The sequence below is a fragment of the Azolla caroliniana genome, unplaced genomic scaffold (assembly GCF_043228905.1).
Source record: "Azolla caroliniana isolate FFs.n. ecotype wild unplaced genomic scaffold, voAzoCaro1.0.p SCAF_13, whole genome shotgun sequence".
Classification (NCBI taxonomy): Eukaryota; Viridiplantae; Streptophyta; class Polypodiopsida; order Salviniales; family Salviniaceae; genus Azolla; species Azolla caroliniana.
The window spans coordinates 1236027-1259962 of record NW_028230448.1 but is presented as its reverse complement, the minus strand read 5'-3'; the positions used below and the strand labels follow the sequence as shown (position 1 = coordinate 1259962).

The 23936-nt window shown below is 41.0% G+C and overlaps 1 protein-coding gene across 1 annotated transcript; it reads right to left on the bottom strand.

Moving 5' to 3' along the window:
* Nucleotides 1-1204: 1204 nt before the first annotated feature.
* PXY (Leucine-rich repeat protein kinase family protein) lies at nucleotides 1205-4916 on the bottom strand. Its single transcript, XM_087329247.1, has 2 exons — nucleotides 2074-4916; nucleotides 1205-1803 (listed from the first exon to the last, which is right to left on the bottom strand). The coding sequence occupies exons 1-2, from the start codon at nucleotides 4784-4786 to the stop codon at nucleotides 1445-1447; spliced, it is 3072 nt and encodes a 1023-aa protein (XP_087185373.1). The 5' UTR covers nucleotides 4787-4916; the 3' UTR covers nucleotides 1205-1444.
* Nucleotides 4917-23936: the final 19020 nt, after the last annotated feature.

Here is a 23936-nt window from a genome sequence, read left to right as displayed (position 1 = left end):
TGTCATAAGGATCCGGCTCTTGAGGTAACATGATGACTTCCCCTACTTCCAATTGCGAGAGTACTGAGTCTTTTTTAAGTGGATGTGTATACTTATAAGGTATTGAGATTAAGGCTGGAGATAAGCACATTCAAATATGGATCGCCTTGTCCAAGCACAATGTAGATAGTCATATGATCGAGACACTAGATATAGGGTTTCTTTTGTATATATGAATGGGTGCCTACCTACCTTATTGTGCATTTCTTAGTCTTCCTTGGTTGTACTAATGATTCAAGAGACGTGCAATAACCATTCTAACAAAGGTATAAATTGAATCCAAGCACAATCTAGCTTTGTATAAAACATGTGAAATGACCAAAACATCAAGTTGCCACTACAACAAAATTATGCATTTGAGCACTTGGAGAATAAAAAAACAAGTGGACGTTAACATCTAATATACTTCAATGAGGGGTTGATGCATGTGAAGACCCAAAGGATAAAGTGTCCCAAAGACCAACATGACAAAGAACAAGACTTTCGTATAATAACACTGTTGTTGCATAAGAATACAACTTGCAAATGAAACATGATCTTGGTGAGCCAAAATAGCAACAGAAGATGCAATTACATCTTCTTGACCTTAAAATGGGTGAACATTAAATGCACCATAAATATACATTAGAAACCAATGTGTATGAAGACCCAAAGGATAAAATGTATGGACATTAGGATATAAGATCATCACGAGATATTGTAGTGTGGGGAGATCCATATGATACAATCAACGAATATTATGATATAAGACCACATTTCGATGCAATTGACCAAACTATCATCAATACAAGACATAAAAACACGAAGGTAATGAAATAAACACCTCCTACACCTAAAATGAAACCATCAAGGATGGACAAAATCCATGAGGAACAATTCATAAGGACATCCTACGTGTCATGTTCTATCAAGAGCCCTTGCAAAGAAGTGAAAGAGAAGAAATGGATATGTGTAGGTTGGAGGAAGCACCAAAAAAGGTAAGCACCATGGGGCATGATTCAAGATCCTCATATGCAAGAGGAAACATCATGTGGAAGTGCCATGGGCATAGTACACCATTCAAGATGTTTAATGCATATGAATATATATGATGAGGAAACATCAAACGGCCGATGCTAGTGCCATGGACGTAGTACGCCATATGTCACGATGGGACACGTTCCAAGAAGAAGCATTAAACGAGCAATACATTGGTATTACAAAACTACATCTTCAAAGATGGGTTAGCAAAACTCGGTATCAAAAAGAGGGGGGCTGGAAAGTGCTGTTTGGAATTGGGCATAAAAACATGGGCGGAGCGGAGTTGGGTCATTCTCGTATATAAAAGAGATGATGCTCAAATGTTTGTTACAACTTACATATTGGATATTACAAAGATGAGTCGAGAGTTTGTGTGTGATAGATACTATTGGGTGGGTGGTGTTTGTTTCCTCCTAGGCTTAGCTTCACATAGCATGGTGACCACATCTCTCATGCTAGGGCGTTCGATAGGGGGCTTGCTAGTGCAAAGGAGGGCCACTCTTAGCACAAGTGTCATCTCTTCTCTCACCCAACTTAGAGAAGACCCAATGTTGGCATCCAACACCTCCCCCACACCTTCTTCTTCACTCCTTGAATGAACCTTCTCCTTCACCCATTCCACTATGTTTACCGACTCTCCGAACTCGGGCTCTATCGGCCTCTTCCCGGTCAATAGCTCTAACAACACCACGCCATAGCTGTATATGTCACTCTTCTCGTCCACTTGCATTGTATATGCATACTCTGGAACCACCACACAAGAAAGAAGAATCACAATCCATCGTCAATAAGGCTTGCTTTTCTCTCGTGTGCACAAAAACAAAAGAAAGATTGGGTAATCAACTTAACATAGATTAGGTTGAGTATACTCAACTTGCAAACCTAGCATTAGATACATATAAGTAGTGCATATCTCGATTCTACAATGGTCTCCACACACACTTAAGACCTACTATATGATTCCCTAGAGAGATTAAAGACATAAGATTGTTGCATCATAGATTAAAGTTATACCTGGCGCAATGTAACCATAGGACCCTGCCACAACGGACATGGACTCGGGGGCCTCAATAAGCTTAGCAACTCCAAAGTCAGCTACTCGAGCCTCCATGTTCGTGTCGAGTAGAATGTTGTTTGATTTCACATCTCGGTGCACAATGACCGGGAAACAGTCGTGATGCAAGTAACATAGACCTTGAGCAACCCCCATAGCAATCTTATACCTTGTCATCCAATCAGCTAGGACATTGGCTTCTTTGTTCCCATGTAGCAAATCACCCAAGCTCCCATTAGGCATATACTCATACAAGAGGAGAGTTGTCTCATTGTTTGAGCAATAACCTAGCAATCTCACTATGTTCCTATGCCTTACACTTCCGAGCACATCCACTTCTCCGAGTATCTTTTCTTCTTTCACTTCGACATCCTTTTGGCTCCTCCATAGCTTCTTCACGGCTACAACCTCCCCGCTCGGCACGTCCGCTCGATACACTGTCCCGGCCGCGCCCATTCCAATGATGTTGTCCGTCGTCAAGCATTGCACAATGTCGGACGCGGTGAAGCTTAGCCTTTGAAACGCGGTGAGCTTCCATCCATTCTCATCCCCATCATGCCTCCTGAGGATCAATTTGCTACATATGTACCACCTATACTGCTTATAGAAGCACCGTGATCCCGCCATCAAGATGACTATGGTCATTGCGAAGATGGATCCGACAACCCATGCCATACGGCCGAGGCTTAGTTTCTTGTTTGTACCTGGGGAAGGAGGTGCTATGACTCCATTGTCTAGCCCTTGACAAGGGCCTAGAACCCCACCACATAGGGCTTTGTTCCCGGCTAACATGCTCGGATTGATGATCTTAAAGAGACCTGATGAAGGCACCACACCTGAAAGATCGTTGTACGAAATGTCGAGCACCTCTAATGCAGTGGCATTTTGGAAGTCTTGCGGGATCGTTCCGTTGAGAGAGTTGTGGGAGAGGTATATCGTGGAAAGAACAGGCAGGCTAGCGAGCTCATTCGGGATAGGTCCGCTCAATTCATTATTCGTGAGGTTGAGCAGGATGAGCTTCTGGCAATGACCTATTCCCGAAGATATACCCCCATTAAGGCGGTTTCCGGAAAGATCCAACGTGATGAGGGGCGGGCATCGGCCGATCTTTGAGATGCTACCTGAGAAGTTGCACGAAGATGCATAGAGCTTTTGCAAGCTCTCCATCTCCCATATCGCGTCCGGAAAGGCACAATCGAGAGGGTTGAATGACACATCCAAATTCTGCAATAGGGAGGAAGAGAAGAGATCTTGGGGCAGGGGACCTGAAATCTGATTGTGAGAGACATCAAGGTATGTGAAGTTCCGCAAGGAACCGAAACCCGGAGGTATCGTTCCGTTTAGCTGGTTCCCTTCCAGTCGGAGGCGCCATAGAGAATGGCATTGTGCCAGGCTTTCTGGTATCGGACCCGTGAACGAGTTAGAGAAAAGCATTAGTTTGAATAGCCGGCCGCCAGCACATAGGTTTGGTGGGACTGGGCCTGAGAATAGGTTGGCCGAGGCATCGAACCATAGTAAAGATGAAGATTTCCCGAGCTCTTGAGGGAGTGTTCCGGAGAGCGAATTGTTCCATATGAGGAAGATGGCTAGATAGGGCAAATCAGCAATGGCTCGGGGCACGGGCCCGCTCAAGTTGTTATACATCAAGCTCAACAGAGTGAGGTTGACTAGGCCCGAGAAGGCGGGCGGGATCGGACCCGAAAGCATGTTCTGGGAGAGGTCCAAAGACATAAGTGTAGAGATGTTACCTAGCTCCGGCGGGATGAAATCCGAGAGACGGTTTTTATAGAGGAATAGGGTATCAAGCCGAGAAAGCTTTCCGAGCTCGCTGGGTATGGGACCCAAGAGCTCGGCCCCAGCAAGGTCTAGGTACTCTAATGTGGAAGAGAGGTTGCCGAGCTCCGGGGGTATACCACCGCTATATTGGTTCCAACCTAGCTTTAGCATCCGAACCGAAGGCAAGCTCCCCAATTGAGGAGGAATGGTGCCATTCAGCAAGTTACCTGAGAGGTCGAGGTACTCGACCGAAGAGAGAGCTCCATACGAAGAAGGAATGGGGCCGGAGAAGTAGCTTCCGCTCAAGTCAAAGTGCCGGAGCGAAGGCAGGTGGACGAATTCTTCGGGGAGCTCCCCGGTGAAGGAATTGCTGTAGGCTGTGAAGTTGAGGAGGGACTTGAGCCGGAAGAAGCCGGGAGGGATGGTGCCATTGAAGTCATTGTGGCTAATGTCGAGGAACTGGAGTTTGGTGAGGTTTGTGAAGGAGACGGGGAGCTCCCCGCCGAAGTTGTTGTTGGATATGTTGAGGCTCGTGAGGGCCGGGAGCTGTTGGATGGAGCCGGAGATGGTGCCCGACAGGTTTAGGTTGGAGAGATCGAGGCCGATGACCACGGAAGACGAAGAAGATGAAGAAGAAGAAGAGGCATTGCATATGACCCCCCTCCAAGAGCACGCATCGGGGGATGATGTTACTCGCCAGTCTCGGAGGTTGTGGTCGGGATCATGGAGCGAGGATTTGAGCGAGAGTAGGGCTTCGATTTCCGGGGCATAATTCCCTCCTGTGTGTAGGGCCGAAGCGCAGAGATGGACTGTATCAGAGAGTAGGAAGGGTAGTAATAATGGTAATAGTAGAAGTAGTGGCAGTGGAATGTGCCAGATTAGCACCATGTTAGCCATTGGATTCCAATACAATTCACTGGAAATACAAATTTGGATGACTGCATAGCAGATTCATGAGCATGATTTATGCAGATTCATCTCACCAAGGAGTAGACTTAAGCACTCCTGATTTAGAGAGAGAGAGAGAGATCTACACACTCTGTAAGGCATGGTGCTGAATGTACACATATATATATCTCATTTTGATGACTAGTTGATTGGTCACATGAAGAAAAAGCTTGCAAATGTTTTATTTCCTTTCTTTTTGTGATAAATGGAAAAAACAGGCAGAACATAGAAAAGATGATCAGTGTAAATGAATAGAATCAAAACTGTTCAAAAGAGGAGTTTCTTCCTTGCTTCCTTCCTTCCTTCTGCAGAGTTGAAGAACGTCCGCCTGCTTAGCTTTACAAAAGAGAGAAGCTTTATTTGAGAGACAAAGAAGAAGATGAAGAAGAAGAAGAAGCAGAGAAAAGCTCTCTCTCTCTCTCTCTCTCTCTCTCTCTCTAGAATCTCCCGGAAATTCTCACTCTAAATACTGTGCCTCTGTCTCTCTCTCTCTCTGAGATTCTCTCTCTAGAATTGCCTCTGGCCCTATAACAATGACACTTCCATCTCTTTTTCTTTATTTTGTGTTTATTATTATTTATTATTTATTTGTTTTTGTTTTTTTTATTTTATTTTTTTCTGGGTTGTGAATTCGACAAATAAATAAATGGGTCGGCCGAAATTCGTATTTGAGTTTGATGAAACAAACTGTAATTATAATTACTTTTAAAAAAAAAAACTTTGGGGAGCCAGCCGCGTGCCTCCTCCCCGGCCCATTCAGCCACGTCACGCCCATTGTGTCGCGACACGTGGGTTCCCATGGTCTATGTCGTCCACGTGGCACCACATCATTGGTATACTCCGCCCACGTGGCGGACGTCTCACCACCAGCACGCCGGCCAATCTGAACGCCATTCCACGTCAGCTCACATGCCTTTCAAATTCTGTCTTAACTCTACGCCGGTTGCTCCACGTCAGCACGCGCCCCTTCCGGCCTTCTGTTGTACGGATGGATGATAGTACGACAATTTCCATGCTGGAAATTGTTTATTATTAAATTCATAAAAAATAATGATTGTTTTCTTTTTGTGTGACGCAGATGATTTATTATGTACTTATTTAGCAAAGAGGTCTTCTTCTATTTATTTATAAATTATTTTAATTAATTAATTATTTATTTATGTACATATTGAAAAGGTTCACAACAAAACAAAATTAGGGCTCACAAAAGATGAAGAGAATTACGTTGGCAAAGAAGTGAACGAATTCCCTCGTGTTTTCTCTCGGGTACTCGTCCTTTTCGGGCCCTGGCCGGACAAAGTTGCGGATCTCCCGACCGGAACCCTTACACATGTACATATATCTACAAGCTCTCGTCCGAAACATGCATGGACATAATCTTCCTCACCTGCATCAGTGTACTACCCTTTGACAATTTTGAGCAAATCAACATGGACACTCTGCGGCGATTTTCTCGATTCATAGCTTTTTTGGGGCTTTAATTGTGTTTCCTTAGGAAAACCACGGTGTGATGTTCCCACCTCCCTCCATCATTGATTGTGCAATCATGTGGATGTCTTTCTTCCAAATTTGTTGCAATGCCCATTCGTTTTGAGAAGCTTGCTTTGTAAAGTTTTTTTTTTTCCAAAAAAATATGTTACCCATTAGTTAGGAAGAAATACATGAGGTACCATATGTACAAGGGCCAGGCCTTATATAGAGCTCCGTGGCTTCGATTAACTCTAAACTAGAGGGATCCTTCTATTGTCCAGGGATAGTGGGAGGATGTCGCATGGGGGGGAGTCCCCGGTGGGAAGAGCCATTTCGGCGGGAGATAGCACCATTGTATATTGTCACCTTGCAAGGGCCTTGCAAATGCAGCATTGACATTCCATTCCATTTCAAAATGAAGGTTACTTGTGCCTTGGATGTTTAGTCCGCTTCGCCTTGAATATCTTCATATGACCCACAAAGGAAGACGATGAGGTGATCCTAAAGTTCCATGATTACCTTTGTTGGCGAGATGGGCTTCCCTTGGAAGATCCTGCGGCAGTGGTGCTTCCATATTTGCCATGTTGTTAGACCTGCAAGTATGTATGCTTTGTAAAGTTATTGTAAAGTCAAACGTGAAAAAATACGAGCTTTTGGGTATTCTTTAAAAGTAGCTTTGGTTTTCAGGTATAAAATGGAAGAGTTTTGTAAAGCTGCATAAAGATAGGAAAGATAGAAAGGCATGGATATATCATATATATATTAATAGACTTAATACACTTGTATATACATAAATAGTGACATATGATATACATAATTTGTTTGTATTAACAAGCACTAGCTCATCACATAGATTTATGGATGCAATGTGGTGTTGTAGTAAAATATTACATCATTTCTTTACAGACGTGCTAGCCATCGGAATCTTTTTCCCGCAAATGTATATTTATATCAAAACAACATGAATACAAATGAAAAACCCTCCTATCCTTACTAGAATTGTAAGAATCTTATGGCAAGGCAAATCCTATAAGGTGCGCGACACTCGTAGACAACGGTTGCAAAAAATTGCCAAATCCATTTTCCTTTGAACCTACCAATCTATTGTACTCCATGGAGACCATCAAACAAGAATTCATTTCTCAAAACCCAATCATACCATAACCTTATATGATTAAGAAGGTAAAACCCTAGTTCCTGAATAAAAAACTATTGGAAGAGTGATGAAACATTCTTTGTTAACAATGCCCAAAGTTGGAGCAAAACAACCCAATTTGCCCTAGCATTTGGGTATCTAAGGAATCTATGCTTAGCATCTTGCTCAATCATTATACAAAATTACCATACCCCATCATACATTTATCTGTGTTTTAAAGTCATCACCAAGGCAACACATTCACCATTATCTGTTAACTAATACTTTTGCACGAAATGAAGATGAGAGTATCATCCTACATCAAAAACTAATCCTACCATTATATATAGCGGGTAATGTGCAATGTATGCGGAATATTGAAAACTAACCAAGCTCTAGGGGCATTGGAATCTCTCTCTCTAATTATGATGCAATTCCTACGATCTCATGAAAAGGAAAATGATCTACATCTTTTATCTTGGATTGAAATGTGTAATTTGTGTTGTGTTGGTGTCAAATATCAATGTGATAAAAAATGCCACATCTAAGAAATGTACAGTGTACTCCCAAATTTGACCAAGTATAGGACATTGTATGAAACAAGGAGTGTTATTCTCCACCTAAACAATCCAAACGAAGTAATTGCAAGTTGCTAGTCCACATCTCTGTATTTCTAATCCTAAAAGTAAAGGCCAAATCATTGCTCTCCAAATGAAGGCATTGCTACAAATGACAATTTAAAAGATGATAGCCATTGAAGAGACTTGATGGAACAATGGGACAAGATATTAGTTGTCACTTGTAAAAACTAAGTGTGACCCATAAACACCAATGAACCCACCTTGCATCAATGTTATATTTTATCAAATAAACAATAAGTCTATCTATTGAGATTGCCTCATATGCATTTATCTTATCAAACATTTCATTAAATGAACTTTCGACCCCATGGAGCTATATGCATTTATCTTATGGATACACTTTGTTTACTGAAGTTCCCACCCACACCCAAGTAATTATATATAATCAGCCAAATGAATTCAAATGACAAATAGGTTTGTGCAAAGTAAATTGCAATAAAGCTCATGTTAGGGCAATAGACTCTTTAGCCCCATCTTACATGCCAATAAAGACCTTTACAAATAATGTGTACCATCTCTAACTTTTTAGAATATTTGCTTTGGTCCAATGCGAAAATGCTCATTGTGATAGTTGTTGAATGTACTTCATAACTTTGTTGTAATTGAAAGAAGTTATTTGACTTCGAACTAGATGCTTCTTTGTTGTACAATCAATTTTTAAAGCTGGATTTGACGACATTAGTTGCAAAACTTATGTGCATGATTCTTTTTCACACAATTTTCTTGTAAAGGTGCTTGCAAAAAACATGCCATCAATTTCATGATTGCTCTTCTTGTTTCTTTAAACATTTTATATATTTTAACGAGTGCCATTCTATACTATTGCTCAACTTCATTGCTTCTAGTTTAATCCTTTTTTAAGATATTGGCTTTGTCATCATATTCTTGCAATTTCTAAGGCCCGTTACAACCTAAACACACACGCATTATCCTCTCTCAACTCTCTTCTCTTTGCTTGATAAAAGAATAATTCCTTATATTAGGTTTCTTACACCATGTACAATAATTTAGCTGTGCTCATTGTAGAGCTCACATGATAATATTCCTCACATGCATCAACCTAACTAGACACGTAATGTACCTTCATGTAGGTTATATCGGATTGTAAGTATTTCGCATTTGCAAGCTTGAGACCGAGCACATCAACATTCTTGATATCTCGAGATGGGGTACCTTACTTCTCCACAAGCTTGTATGACAATTTCCATGATGGTTATCCTCAATTTCTACCCGTGTAGGATCTATCAATGGATCACAATGCCTCAAAAGTTTTTAAATCAAACAAATATTCTTTGTCATGTCATTGGGTACTTTCCCTCATGTAAGAATAATATTATTTTACAATAAAGTTCCATTCTCAAATAAGAGTCAACTTTTTGTTACAAAAATGGACACACACATAAGTATTTTGTTATATTTATTGCATATGTTTCCCCAAGTAACATCCATGATTATCTAGTGAAAGTTTGCCATTTCTTACTTTTTGATAAAGTTGGATGTAAAGTAATTCATATGAATATTGAACGAAATAGTAAATATTGTGAAAACGAGGTAGAGTGCTAGTTATGAACATTTAAGTCTATGTCTAAATGGAAATATTAATTTAACGTTGTAGTACATAGTGGTGCTTTTAATTGATCATACATACAATTCTCTCAGTAGTACTATCAATGGTTCTAGCAATGGGCGTTAGTAGTTTAAAGGGCAACACTATATTTGTCAAGTAAATAAATAAATAAAGTGGCTCAAGTAAAGCCATTGTTTTAACCTCAAACTAGAATTGCAAAGAGTTTTTATTTGAGCCCACAAAAGCTTAATGTCGTACAAACACAACATTAAAGGAAGGGAACCTTGTCAATGAATCAACAATCATTTGTTGGGGACATCGGAGAGTCTCCTATATTATGTATAAAGGCAATGAGGTAATGTTCATAGTGCATGTAATGCTAATAGTTGTGATATGATCGTGATGTTTTGGAAGATTTTGTAAAGTGAAGGAAATGATGGTGAAGCAAAGGAAGGGGTAAATTCTTGTTTCCGTTTCATTTGTGAAGATAGTAAGGTTTAAAATACAGAAAAAGATGTACGTTTCGTATAATTAGAAATTACCATGGTGTATTTGATTACTTGTAGAATATTTTTGAGGTTCCTTTTGAAATTCTCTCTCTCTCTCTCTCTCTCTCTCTCTCTCTCTCTCTGTGAATATAGAAAGCATAGATGCTCGAGAATTGAAAGAATGCGAACGAGAATCAAAGAACATTGTATCTGTGGGATTAAAGAGGAGATTGTGGAAACACCCACATCTCTCGAGGCCATTGGTGAATTTTTTTAGCATGCATTATGGTAAGTCGGATGTGAATGTATATGGGGCACACAGAGTTGGGGAAATATGGTGTTACTCGCTCCAGAGAAAGGTCTATTTAAGCACAATGACAGATGATACAAAGCGGCAGATCATACTCGAAAATAGTTGGGCATACCTTAAAGGTACGAAATGCCAACCCCACTTGAGGATGAACCTTAAGCGAGTGCCCATGTACTCCAAGACGGTTAAGGATATGTTACAAATGACAAAGATACAACATGGGCCCACACTAGAATACAAATGGGAAGCTTTTAAGAAAGCCATTCTCTCATGTGCAAACGAATGTTTCTCGACCAAGCACATATCTTGGAAATACATCAAGAAATGTAATTAAAAGAAAAAATGGTTTGATTGTTACCGTATGAGATGCACGAATAGTTGAGTGAGGGTGAAAAACTTAATGTTGTTTTATATATGTGTAATGTATATGATTATAAGTGTAATTGCGAATGTGAGTAGATACGTATGTGAACACATGCACAAGTGGACAAATAAGAAGAGGTGTGAGTGAGTGGTTTGCGTGAATGGCTAAGGGGGCTAGCACCCCTATGTATCCAAACTCATTGTAACTATTTAACACCCTTATGAGGAATGAATGAATAATGAATAAGTTCTCCCTCAATCTCATTGTCTTTGACACCTTTCTTTCTCTCCTTCTCTCTCGTTGAACCCTTGGGGTGGAGCCATTCTAGGCACTACCCCCCACCCCGCAATGATTCTCATCATCAACCCTAAAACCTATAACACTTTTTGGTGACCACTAAGGCAACCCCCCTTTGGAGACGAAGTTGAAGAAGGATACGCGGGGATACGAGTGTGTGAGAAATGGTGGTGACAATGTGCAAGTAGTGACGATGACGCAAAAATTGTTGAGAAACAAGCTCAACAAAAGCATATGGTGCATGATGGTAAGTGAGATCTTCTATACTAGCTATTGGGAAATTAGCTACTAATGGACATGTAGGTAAAACAACTATTTAGCTAGTCATAGCTAATTAGCTGAATATGTAAGTCACTTATAACTTAGGTAAAAAAGTAGTAATGAGTGTAGTTGTAAGAGAAGAAGAAAACAGACGAGAGAGGTATTGTTCTATGTAATGAAGTAGAAGCTTTTGGGTTGCTACAAAAGTATGTCTCCTTCCCCCTTTCTTTTCTGTCTTGAGCACACTAAACGATCCAGCACATCACGATCCACTGTGCACTAAGAAGAGCCGAAGCGCCTTCGTAACATGGTATCAGAGCAGAGTTGCTCGTAAAGAGGAATAATACAAATCTGAGAAGTTTGGTTCTGTTTATTGGTCTGAATCAGAGAGTTGTCTGTGAAGTTAATTGTAGCAAAAACCCTAATTTGAAAGAGAGAATGGCTTCTGAGAATGGAAGCCAAATAGTCATAGAAAAGTTGGACAAAAACAATTTCCCTGCGTGGAAATTCAAAATGACAAATTTCTTGATGGGAAAAGGATACTTGGATTACATGGAAGGAGACCTAGAAGAGGCTCTAGAGATCATTTCCTGATGGGAAAAGTATACTTGGATTACATTGAAGGAGACCTAGAAGAGGCTCTAGAGATCCCTAAAGAAAATGCAACTACTGCACAGATTAAAGCATTTAAGGAATGGAGTCAAGGGGCAAGGAAAGTATTGCATTGGTTGTTAGTTAACATCTTAGATTCGATGCTTGGACACATACAAGATGCTTTGCTTCCAAAAGAAGCTTGGGACAGTTTGGTAAAATTGTTTGTAGTAAGCACAAAGGCTAGAAAGCTTCAATTGAAGACTAAGCTAAATACCTTTGGAAAAAGGTAAGATGTCAGTTAATGAGTATGCTCTGAAAATAAAGAGCATTTTTGAATCACTTGCTTCTATTAATGTAAAGGTAGAAGATGATGATATGGTGGAAATATGCTTAAGAGGCTTAGGACCTCAATATAAAAGCTTCAAAACATCTATTCTCACAAGGGATAGCATCCAGATCTAGTTTCAAAACATCTATTTTCCAGATCTAGTTTCAATGCTTGTAGTGGAAGAAAGAAATTAGATGGATGATGTAAACAAAGGAAACTCTGAGACTGAGGGGCAAGCCCTCTACAATAGTGCTGGAAGAGGCCGAGGAAGAGGCCATGGAAGTTTTGGTTTAGCTAGAACCAACAATAATTATCAAGATAGAGGACAACAAGCTACAAGCGGAAGAAACAACATCACAGGCAGGGGTAGCAATCGAGGCAAAGGTAAGCAAACTTATTTGAATGATGATGGTTGTTGATATTGTGGAAAACCAAGCCATACACAGGCTGAATGCTATAAAAAGCAAAATGATGAAAAAAGAGGGAAGAGATAGCAAAATAACTATGCTTCAACTAGTGAAGACTGTGATAAAGATGGTGCATTTGTAATGCAACATGAAACAACAACAATGACTGAATGTTCACAAAGATGCAATGAAGATTATATGTGGTATGTAGATTATGGGGCATCTAATCATATGACTAGACATGCAAATTGGTTTGAAAGTCTAAGAGAACCAGAGATTCTTGGTTACGTACAGACATGTGATAATACCACTCATACAATCAAGCATGTTGGAGATATCCCATTCTGGGAAGAAAAAGGAAAAACAAAGTATATGTTGAATGTTATGCATGTGCCAAACCTTGCAAAAAATCTTATTTCTGTTGGACAGATAGTAGAGCAAGGAATGCAAGTTAAATTTAAGCAAAGTGGATGCTTTATAGAGAAACATGGAAAGCTTATTGCAAAAGGAAAACGGCAAGGAAGAATGTTTGTGTTAGATGTGGACATGCCTAAAAAGATTACAACCATGTTTGCAGAAGGAATGAATGTAATCTCAGATGTGGAGATGTAGCATAAAAGAATCGGTCACATAAGTATGCAAACCTTGAAAAATATGTTGAGGAAAAATGCAGTTTCCCTAATGAAAGACATGTAAGCAAAAATTTGTTGGATTTGGTACATATGGATGTATGGGGACCAACAAAAAATCAATCAATTGGTGGTTGCAGGTTCTATGTAACTTTTATTGATGATTGCTCAAGGAAAACATGGGTTTACTTCATGAAAGAAAAAAGTGAAGTATTTTATTGCTTTCATAAGTTCAAATGCATGGTAGAAAAGCAAGTCGGGACTAGAATAAAGTGTTTAAGATCTGATGGAGCAGGAGAATATTTCTCAAATGAATTTTCTGATTTTCTATGTAATCAAGGAATAAGGAGACAGTCTACATGTAGATATACTCCACAACAAAATGGAGTTGCTGAGAAAAAAAATAGAACTCTAGTGAACATAGCAAGAGCCATGATGACTGAAAAAAATATGCCATTGTATTACTGGGCAGAAGTTGTAAACACAACAAACTTTATTCTAAATAGATGTATAACATCTGGAGTACATGAAGTAACTCCTGAAGAATGTTTCTATGGAAGGAAACCTAGTTTAGGACACTTAAAAGTGTTTGGATGCCTTGCCTATGTTCATGTACATGCTGAAGTAAGAAGTAAGCTTGATCCAAAAGCTGAAAAATGTGTTCTTGTTGGATATTCAGAGGAGCAAAAAGGGTATAGATGCTATAACCCTTTGACAAAAAAGATTGTGGTAAGTCGTGATGTATTTTTTGAATTGAGTTTGTGTGCTCTCTCTCTCTCTCTCTCCCATGTACTGTGTATATTCTAAGCTCTCGATTAAACCTGCATTTCTGTGTTTGGTTTTCTATTGCTTCCACACACTATTCTTTCACAGTTATGATACAAACATGACAATGCATTATGCATACATGTCTAAAGTGGTACAAATCCCTGATCTAAATAGTTTTGATGAAGCAAAATCTGATAAGAAATGGGTGAATGCAATGCAAGAAGAAATAGATGCATTGCCTGAAAACAGAACATGGGATTTGGTAAAGCTACCAAAAGGAAAAAAACTATTGTAGGATGCAAATGGGTCTACAAGGCAAAGCATGATTCAAATGGAAATGTTAGTAGACATATAGCAAGACTTGTTGCAAAGGGATATGCCCAGATGCAAGGAATTGATTATGACGAAACATTTGCATTGGTTGCAAAGATGGCAACATTGAGGACACTACTTGCTGTGAGTGCAACCAAAAGATGGGTTCTGCACCATATGGATGTAAAAAATGCTTTTTTACTGTATGGTAACTTGGAAGAAAAAGTGTATATGTGTCAACCACCAGGTTTTGAAGATAAGAAGCATCTAGAATATGTGTGTAAGCTGAAAAAGGCCCTCAATGGACTGAAACAAGCACCGAGAGCATGGCATAAAGAACTTTCAGAATCTCTGAAACAAATTGCCTTCAAAATGTCAAAAGTTGATCCATCATTGTATGTAAAGAAGATAAATGATTGCATTGTTGTTATCTTGTTATATGTAGATGATTTAATCATTAGAGGTGATTCTATGGATGAAATACATAAGCTGAAGAAAAATCTGGAAATGCAATTTTATATGAAGCATTTGGGAGAGTTTAGATACTTTCTTGGTATTGAAATGATCAGATCTTAAAGTGGTATATATATGTTGCAAAAACAGTATGCAACAACTATGTTGAAGAAGTATGGTATGCTTGGTGTCACGGATCATAAGCTCAAGAGACAAGCAAGAAGATAACCAAATGGACAAGAAAGACGATAGTATTAAAGCAAAGACTCCATAATTGGTGTTGTTCACCTTGAATTCCTTCAAGGTGAACTCCTCTATTTATACTACATGGCATGCATACTTGTTGCACGCATGTGAATCTACAATAGAGCATGTAGGTATGCATGCATGTGCCAAGTGTAAATACTACAAGGGAGCAACTATGCACATGATGCTAGCAAAATAATAAGGACCAATTACATACATAACTATGTACTAGATATCTTGGTTAACTCATAATACTAGATTATAACATGGTCGTGTCAAGAGTTCGAATCTTGACATTATCCCCCCTCCTATGCCGCCTTCCCAAATCGGCCGCTGGTTTGTGGGGATATCGGTGATGAAAATCTTGGACAACCTCTGGGGCATTTTGTAAATTTGCCGATGGTTCCTACGTGGCCTCAGACATGGGGTAACCCCTCCATAGGACGAGGTATTGCAAGTGTCGACAGTGCCAACGCGAGTCAAGGATTTGGTCGACCTCGTATTCCTCCCTTGTCGTCAATTGCACAGGTGGTGGTGGTGGGGCCTGACCTCCTGGGAGTTGTGAAGCATAATGGGGTTCGAGGAGGGACACATGAAAAACATCGTGAATCCGGAAGTGGGATATAAGGGCGAGCCAGAAGGCAACGAGATTGATGCACTCGATGATACGGAATGGTCCCAACTTCTTGTAATCAAGTTTCGCACATGGATGAGTAGTAGAGATGTGTCGACGTAACAACTAGACCATGTCTCCAACGACAAAGTGTGGAGTGGAAGATCGATGGCGATCAACCTGCTTCTTGTATCTTCACTAGCAAGACTAAGCTCCAAGGATAAATCATGATGTAGTTCTTCCAAAATGTGGGCGCGATCCTCCGCCGAAGGGTTCATGGAAGTGGTAGGAAGGGAAATGTTGAAGCGAGGATGTAAACCATAATTTGCAAAGAAGGGAGTGACGCCAGTCGATACATGGAGAGAATTATTGTAGGCGAATTCCGCGAGTGAAAGTAAGTTGACCCAATCATCTTGTTGGTAACTAACCGAGCACCGAAGATACTGCTCAAGGATTTGGTTGATACGTTCCGTTTGCTCAAGGACAACTTGAAAGAGATGCCTAAAGTTTGTAGCAAGTGCTGCCAGAAGTGAGAGACAAACTGGGGTCCGCGATCCGAGATGACATCATCGGGGAGTCCATGCAACCGCACCACATTGTTGAGTAGTAGATGCACCATTCCTTCTTCGGAAATGGTTTTGGAGCATGGAGTGAAGTGAGCCATCTTCGTAAACCGATCGACAACGACCAACACCGAGTCATAGCTATTGACCAAGGGTAGATCAGTTATCAAGTCCATAGAGATAGAGGCCCAAGGACGACGAGGACATGGAAGTGGCTGTAGTAAGCCGTATGGCCGATGATGAATGGCTTTGGAGCGAGCACAAACCTCACAACTCTTTATGTATTCTTTGAACAACTTCCATGGTTGTGGCTACCAATACCCCCTTGAGATTAGCTCGAGGGTTTTCGCGACCCCGAAATGACCTGCAAGTGGGTCATCGTGGCATTCCCGCAACACCCGGGTGCGACATGGGCCCTCTGGGACGTATAAGAGATGATCTCAGAACAACAAACCCTCTTGTATGGTGAAGGTGTCAAGATCCTTCCTTTTGGTAGCCTTGGAGGGGTTTTGCAGACTATCTCGAATCTTGTTGGCGAACGCATCGGTCTTGGATGCATCAGTGATTTGTTGGAGTAAAGAATCATCCTGCAACATACAAGTGGCAAAAAGATGCAATTGGTCGGGTTTCAACAAACGTCTAGATTGTTGAGCATAAGCAGCATCCCCAGGGTGGAGTGCAAGGTCAGCTCGGCGAGAAAGGGCATCAGCCTTCCCATGTTGGCCCCCAGGTCAAAATACGATCTCAAAATCGTAGTCGGCGAGAAATGTCGACCAACGGGCCTGCCTTCGATTCAAAGTACGAGTGGTGGAAAAATAAACTAAATTTTTATGATTAGTCACTACCTGGACACGATGTTGTGCGTCGGCCAAGTAGGGTCGCCATTATTCAAAGGCAGCAATGATAGTAGCAACCTCCTTGTCGTAAATGGGATAATTGATTTCGGATGCTGTAAATTTTCGGGAATAGTAAGCCACTGGGTGCATTAGGTTGTTGTCATTTGCCTAGGATAAGATGGCGCCAATGGCAAAGTCAGAGGCATCGGTTTCGACTTGGAAGGGTTTTGTGGGGTCAGCATGTAGCAGCACCGGGGCAGTGATGAATGCGTGTTTGAGTGAGTCGAAAGCATTTTGCGCCTCCGAGGTCCATAAAAATGGAGTGCCTTTATGGGTGAGAGTGATCAGAGGTTGTGCTAGGGTGGAAAACCCCTTGATGAAGCGACGGTAAAAATTCGTGAAGCCGAGGAAGGATTGCACATCTTTAAGTCGCCTCTGAGTCGCCCACGCCTGAATGACAGAGACCTTCTTCATATCCATGGTGATGCCAGTGGGCGAGATGATGTAGCCCAGAAATTCGATCGAGGTACGGTCGAACTCACATTTCTCGCCTTTGACATAAAGGCCATGCTCGTGAAGTTTGGCAAGAACTAATCAGACTTGGCGAGTGTGCTCCTCCATGTTTGGCGAGAAAATGAGAATATCATCGAGGTAAATGACAACAAGAAGATCAAGATATTCCCGGAATATATCGTTCATCATATGTTGAAAAACTGCGGGAGCGTTAGTAAGACCAAAAGGCATTACTTGTATTTGAAATGCCCATACCGTGTTCGAAATGCGGTTTTCCATTCATCCCCCGGCTTGATGCGTACTAGATTGTACGCTCCACGCAGATCAACTTTGGAGAAGACACGCGCAACTCAGAGCCGATCAAGGAGTTCGGGGATCAGAGGTAGCGGATAGCGGTTGCGCACAGTGAGTTTGTTGAGACCTCGGTAGTTGACGCATAAGCGTAGAGAGCCGTCCTTCTTCTTTACAAATAAAATGGGGGCCCCGGCTGGTGACTTAGAAGGTTGAATAAATCCTTTCTCGAGGTTCTCATCGAGATACACACGAAGGGCCTTCAACTCTGGTGTAGATAACGCATATAGAGGACCAAAGGGTGGACACGCACCTTCTTGAAGATCAATCAGACAATCGTAGAGCCGATGTTCAAGCAAACGATCAACATTACATTTTTCAAATACGTCAGAGAAGTGTTGGTATTTGAATAACATGGAGTGTGTTAGAAATGGCGCCACAAACAAACCCATCCTGGACCGATGATGGGGTAGTCAATTCGGAATCGACGGTCTCCGAAGGATAGGAAACTGAATTTACCTTCATACTTTTGCACGAGCATCTTGGCTTGCTAAATGTGATCGAGCGGTTGCACTAATCCACTATTGGATTGTGCACCTCCAACCACGTTAGTTCTAAGACGATCGGATGTCGAGGAGATGCGATGAGGTAAAAGGCGAGCTCCTCCTGGTGTGAGCCCACCCGAAGCCCTAATGGGATTGTAGCTTGAGTAATTGCACCTGATGAGAGGACGCACCCGTTGATGGCTTCAACTGGAATGGGTTTTGAGAGGCCAACGACAGGTACGCCATGTGCTTGGGCAAATGCGATGTCGATGAAGCAAGAAGATGCCCCAGAATCAAGTAAAGCAACAGACTGAATGGAACTAGAGTTAAACGAAAGCCATACCTCCAATGTGAAATTGCCTAATGGTCGGGCAATGGAACCAAGAGAATGTGGGCGATGGGAGATGTTTAGTTGCATGGCTCCTACTGCAACCGAACGATGTCGTTTTCCGGATGTTGGGGTCTGTTAGCTCGATGGAATTGTGGGCGAGTACTCCTAGGACAATGGCGAACGACATGACCGGAGGCGCCACAATACATGCACAAGCCATTAGCCCGCCGAAATTGTCGTTCAGCATCAGTCAATGGCTGAAATCGGGCTTGATCAATTTCCATGGGGACAGGAGCATTTGCCAAAGTAGGCGAGTGTGAGGATGCCTGGGGTTGTATGATCGAGGCATGGCGTGGAAGTGAATGAGGTGGAACCCAAGTCCGGCGCTCTTCTTGGGGAAATTCGAAAAGACGATTGTCACAATGGACTGCTTGTGAAATCGCTTGGGATAACGAGGTGGGCTCCGGAAAGTTTAAGAGAAGATTCTTGACATTGCTTCGAAGGCCGCACCGAAAGTGATCAGCTAAAGCTTGATCATCCCAATTGACGTTGCATGCTAGTTGTCAAAATTCTGAAGCATAGACCGAAGCTGCACGCGAACCTTGTTCGAGTGCATAAATCTTGTTAAGAGATGTACGTCGTCGGTCCGTCTCTCCAAATGTGACCTCTAACTCGGCGAGGAAGGCGGGAAAGTCCTCCAATAGAGGTGACGAGGTTTCTACCAATGGTGCAAACCAAGCTTGGGCCGGACCGGAGAGAAGGGTGCCCACAAGGCCGACTTGTCGAAGACCATCTCCATAACGTTGAGGTTGTAGCCGAATGATAAGTTGAACTTGGTTGATGAACCCTCGGAAACACGACCTCGTTCCATCAAATTTTTCTGGGAGGCTAACCTTAGGCTCAAGAAACTATGACAAAGCTAGGCTAGATGTTGGTAGAAGATCGGGCTCTAGGCTAGGTTGTTGTGGGAGACTAGGGTTCGGGGGTTGTGAGGATAGGGAGGTACCGACTTGAAGTTCTTGTAAAGAATTTCAAAGAGCTTCATTTTCAAGTTGTAGTTGTCGTAAGGCTACCATTATTTGGCCTAACTCACTAGTTGAGTCAGACATAACTATGGCTTATGAGAGGGAGAGCTATGAGGATGGGAAGATGAACAAACTGTCACGGATCATAAGCTCAAGAGACAAGCAAGAAGATAACCAAATGGACAAGAAAGAAGATAGTATTAAAGGAAAGACTCCATAACTGGTGTTGTTCACCTTGAATTCCTTCAAGGTGAACTCCTCTATTTACACTACATGGCATGCATACTTGTTGCACGCATGTGAATCTACAATAGAGCATGTAGGTATGCATGCATGTGCCAAGTGTAAATACTACAAGGGAGCAACTATGCACATGATGCTAGCAAAATAATAAGGACCAATTACATACATAACTATGTACTAGATATCTTGGTTAACTCATAATACTAGATTATAACATGGTCGTGTCAAGAGTTCGAATCTTGACACTTGGATGCAAACCTATTGATGTATTACAGGATAACAACTACAAACTACGGGCTGATTTGGGAGCCAAAATAGAAGATATAAACATGTATAGGTCTATGGTGGGCAACCTCATATATTTGACTATAACAAGACCTTCTATAGTAGCTATTGGGAAATTAGCTACTAGTGGACATGTACGTAAAATAGCTATTTAGCTATTCACAACTATTTAGCTAGTCACAGATAATTCGCTGAATATGTAAGTCACTTATAACTAAGGTAAAAAAGTAATAATGAGTGTAGTTGTAAGAGAAGAAGAAAACAGACGAAAGAGGTTTCGTTCAGTGTAATGAAGTAGAAGCTTTTGGGTTGCTACAGAGGTAAGTCTCCTTCCCCCTTCCTTTCTTGTCTTGAGCACACTAAACGATCCAACACATCATGATCCGTTGTGCACTAAGAAGAGCTGGAGCCCCTTCATAACAAAAATTGATGGGGATCTATATGATGAAGACTCCTTCCATTAATCTTGTTGGATAACTTAAACATTATACTATTGCATTGTGAAACGATTCGATCGAACAAATGTCAGAAGGTGATTCGATCCAGTAAGAGATTTAGCTTCCTAATCACGAAACAATTTGAGGATTAATTGAAGTCACCTAAGAGATCTAAAAAGAGGGGAAGAGGAAATAGAAGAAGAAGAAGGAAGAAAACAAGAAAGCCGGGAGAGAAAGAATGGACATAGTGACAAAGACCAAGAACGACTAAGACTATGAGGAACAATGACGAGGACAAAGTCGTCGAAAAGCGATGGAGCCGATGTCATTGACGCAGAAAAGTGGCCGAAAAAGCGACCAAACAACGATTTGATAGACGGACGATAGCGGCAACTGACAACAGATAGACGACGCCTGAACAAGCGGCCACGAAGAATGACGATGGAACGACGGCCGGACGAGGGACCATCGACAACAACGGGCAAAAGAAGAAGATGATGATGAAGAGGAATTTGAGGAACTAAAAGCAGCAGTAGAAGAAGAACAGAGAAAAACAAGAAGAAGAAAAAGAGGAAGAGGAAGGAGAAGCAACAGTAGCAATAGAAGAAGAATAGAAAAAAACATGAAGAAGAAGAAGAAGAAGAAGAAGAAGAAGAAGAAGAAGAGAAAAACAATAAGAAGCAAGGAAGAAAGAGAGAAGAAGACAAAGAAGATGAAAACAACGACAAGAGAGAAAACAAAAGAAGAGGAAGAAGGAAGCAGAGAAGCAGAGAAGAAGACAAGGGAGGAAAACACGGCCTAAAAGGAAACCTAAAACTATAAGAAAATGAAACTAAAAAAGAGAGAGGGGGAAAAAGAGAAGATGGGCATGTGGCGAAATCTTAAAAACTTAAGGGTACAATACCTAAATTTAAAATATCATGAACATCGAGGAAATGGACGAGATCAACTCACCATAACTCACAAAATGCAAGGAAGAACACACATACACACAACGTTTTTTTGAAGACCCGAAGGAGGATACTAAAGTTGAGCTAACAAAACGGGAATGTTCGTGTCGAGGAAGATTTGTTGATCGATGGAGATGTTCGGGTCAAGCATTATGATCTAGGGAGTCGATTGCAAAGAAGACAGATGGAGTTCTGGCCGAACAAAATATTGAAGATGATGATCAAGGCATGTGGGATCGACGTGTAAGGCATTGTCCCATAGGCGTGCCATAATGTGTTACCATACGAGATGTACGGAGAGTTGAGTGAGGGTGAAGAAACTTAATGTTGTTGTGTATATGTGTAATGTATACGATTATAAGTGTAATTGTGTGTGTGTAGATACGTATGTGAACACATGCACACGTGTGTGCATGTGGACAGATAAGAAGAGGTGTGAGTGAGTGGTTAGCGTGAATGGCTAAGGGGGCTTGCACCCCTATGTATCTAAACTCATTGTAACTATTTAACACCCTTATGGGGAATGAATGAATAATGAATAAGTTCTCTCTCTCTCTCGCTCGCTTACATTGAACCCCCTTGGGAGGGGGGTGGAGCCATTCTAGGCACCACCCCCACCCCACAATGATTCGTACAAATGCGAATGATCTTAATGTTTCGTTATAGTACAGAGAATTATAGATGTCAATTGCATGACTAGAAACCTCCAAACAAATAGTTACGAATGTATTTCCTAGTTACTAATGCGAATGGTGAAAGACAATAATTGATATCAACATGTACACACAAAGGTGGAAATCTAAATTTTGATGATAATCATGGAAGGAACATGAAAGGATACTAATGTGTAACACCGAATGATTAAAATATGTCCATGATATAAAATATTGCCCACATATTGAGATAACAATTTACTCAAATGATGAGAAAATGTCACATTGTGCACTTCTCGAATCATTTAAACATTTGTGCATAAAAGGGGACAAAAGTGCACACAACACTTGTCATGGGGACATGATCAAGTCATCCACACGCTGAAGTGCTATCTATTATGGTTGTTAATACCGGAAAAGAAGATTTTTTTTGCACCTGAAGAGTATAAAGGCAAAGTTGGAGACCAAAAATGTGGTCTTTGATTATTATTTTCCCAAGAAAAAATTGCTTCCCATTAGTTAGGTGAATCGCATATACAAATCAGGCTATGTACACTCTAAGTATCTATAGACACTACTATTTACAGGTCGCTTTCATATATATTTGGCTATCGTTATGTGACACCTTAGATAAAAAAAGGGGGGGCGATCGTTGTCCACATAACAACAAATGACCACATGACAAAATTTGTTATTTTGGAACAAGCATCAAAACACAACTACCAAGCTTCAGAACACAGCTAGACATTGATATCACCGAAAGCAATATTGGTGATTTGTTGGCCGATGGGTAGAGCCAATGAGGCGGTTGGTAGCACTATTTCGGATGTCCTAACATGAAGTCCACGATAAATTGTGCTTGTGCCAACTCTTGAGACTCTGAATCTCCTTGCCCTCCATGCCTCATGTTGCCAGAATGCATGTTGTCCCTTATTCCCTCATACAATCTCATAGTGTTCAAGATCACATTAAGCATAGTCACCCATTTTCTGCCTTTTTCTGTAGCAATTGCATTAAAAGCTCCATTTGTTCACAACAAGATGCCAATGTGAAGCACTGGGTTTTGTCAATATCTGGCCATGGTAGACCCGCAAATATTATTGAAGTTTTGACTCAACATTTAACTAATCGTCCATGTTATTTTCATTAACATTTTCTAAGACCCAATGGTTTGTTGCGAACAATTGGGCATATCAATGAATCTTTAGTGCATTTCTTGGTTGATGCTAGTAGCTCACAATATTATATCGTCAATCACTTGTTACATACGTGGGGACATCAAACAAACTTAAGTGTTTTCACACAAAGCTCACTTAAAGGATGTAGGAATACAAGTAATGGTGTAGTTCATTACCTACTAATCTAGATAGATTCATATGTAAAAAGGTTATTTTTTCATAGATTAATTTGAGATCTATCAATGTAATTTATGTTGTCCCTCATTTAAATAAAAACTCATCTTTATCCATTGATTGGATTAACGATTCAACAAGTTTTGCATTTATTCACTCTATCCAATGAATGAAATTGCCTTCCACGCATCT

Excerpts from the sequence above, each read along its gene's own strand:
- PXY (XM_087329247.1), bottom strand. The coding sequence starts at position 4,786 with ATGGCTAACATGGTGCTAATCTGGCACATTCCACTGCCACTACTTCTA. Across the intron at positions 1,804-2,073 it reads CTATGGTTACATTGCGCCAG|AGTATGCATATACAATGCAA; the intron begins GTATAACTTTAA and ends TGGTGGTTCCAG.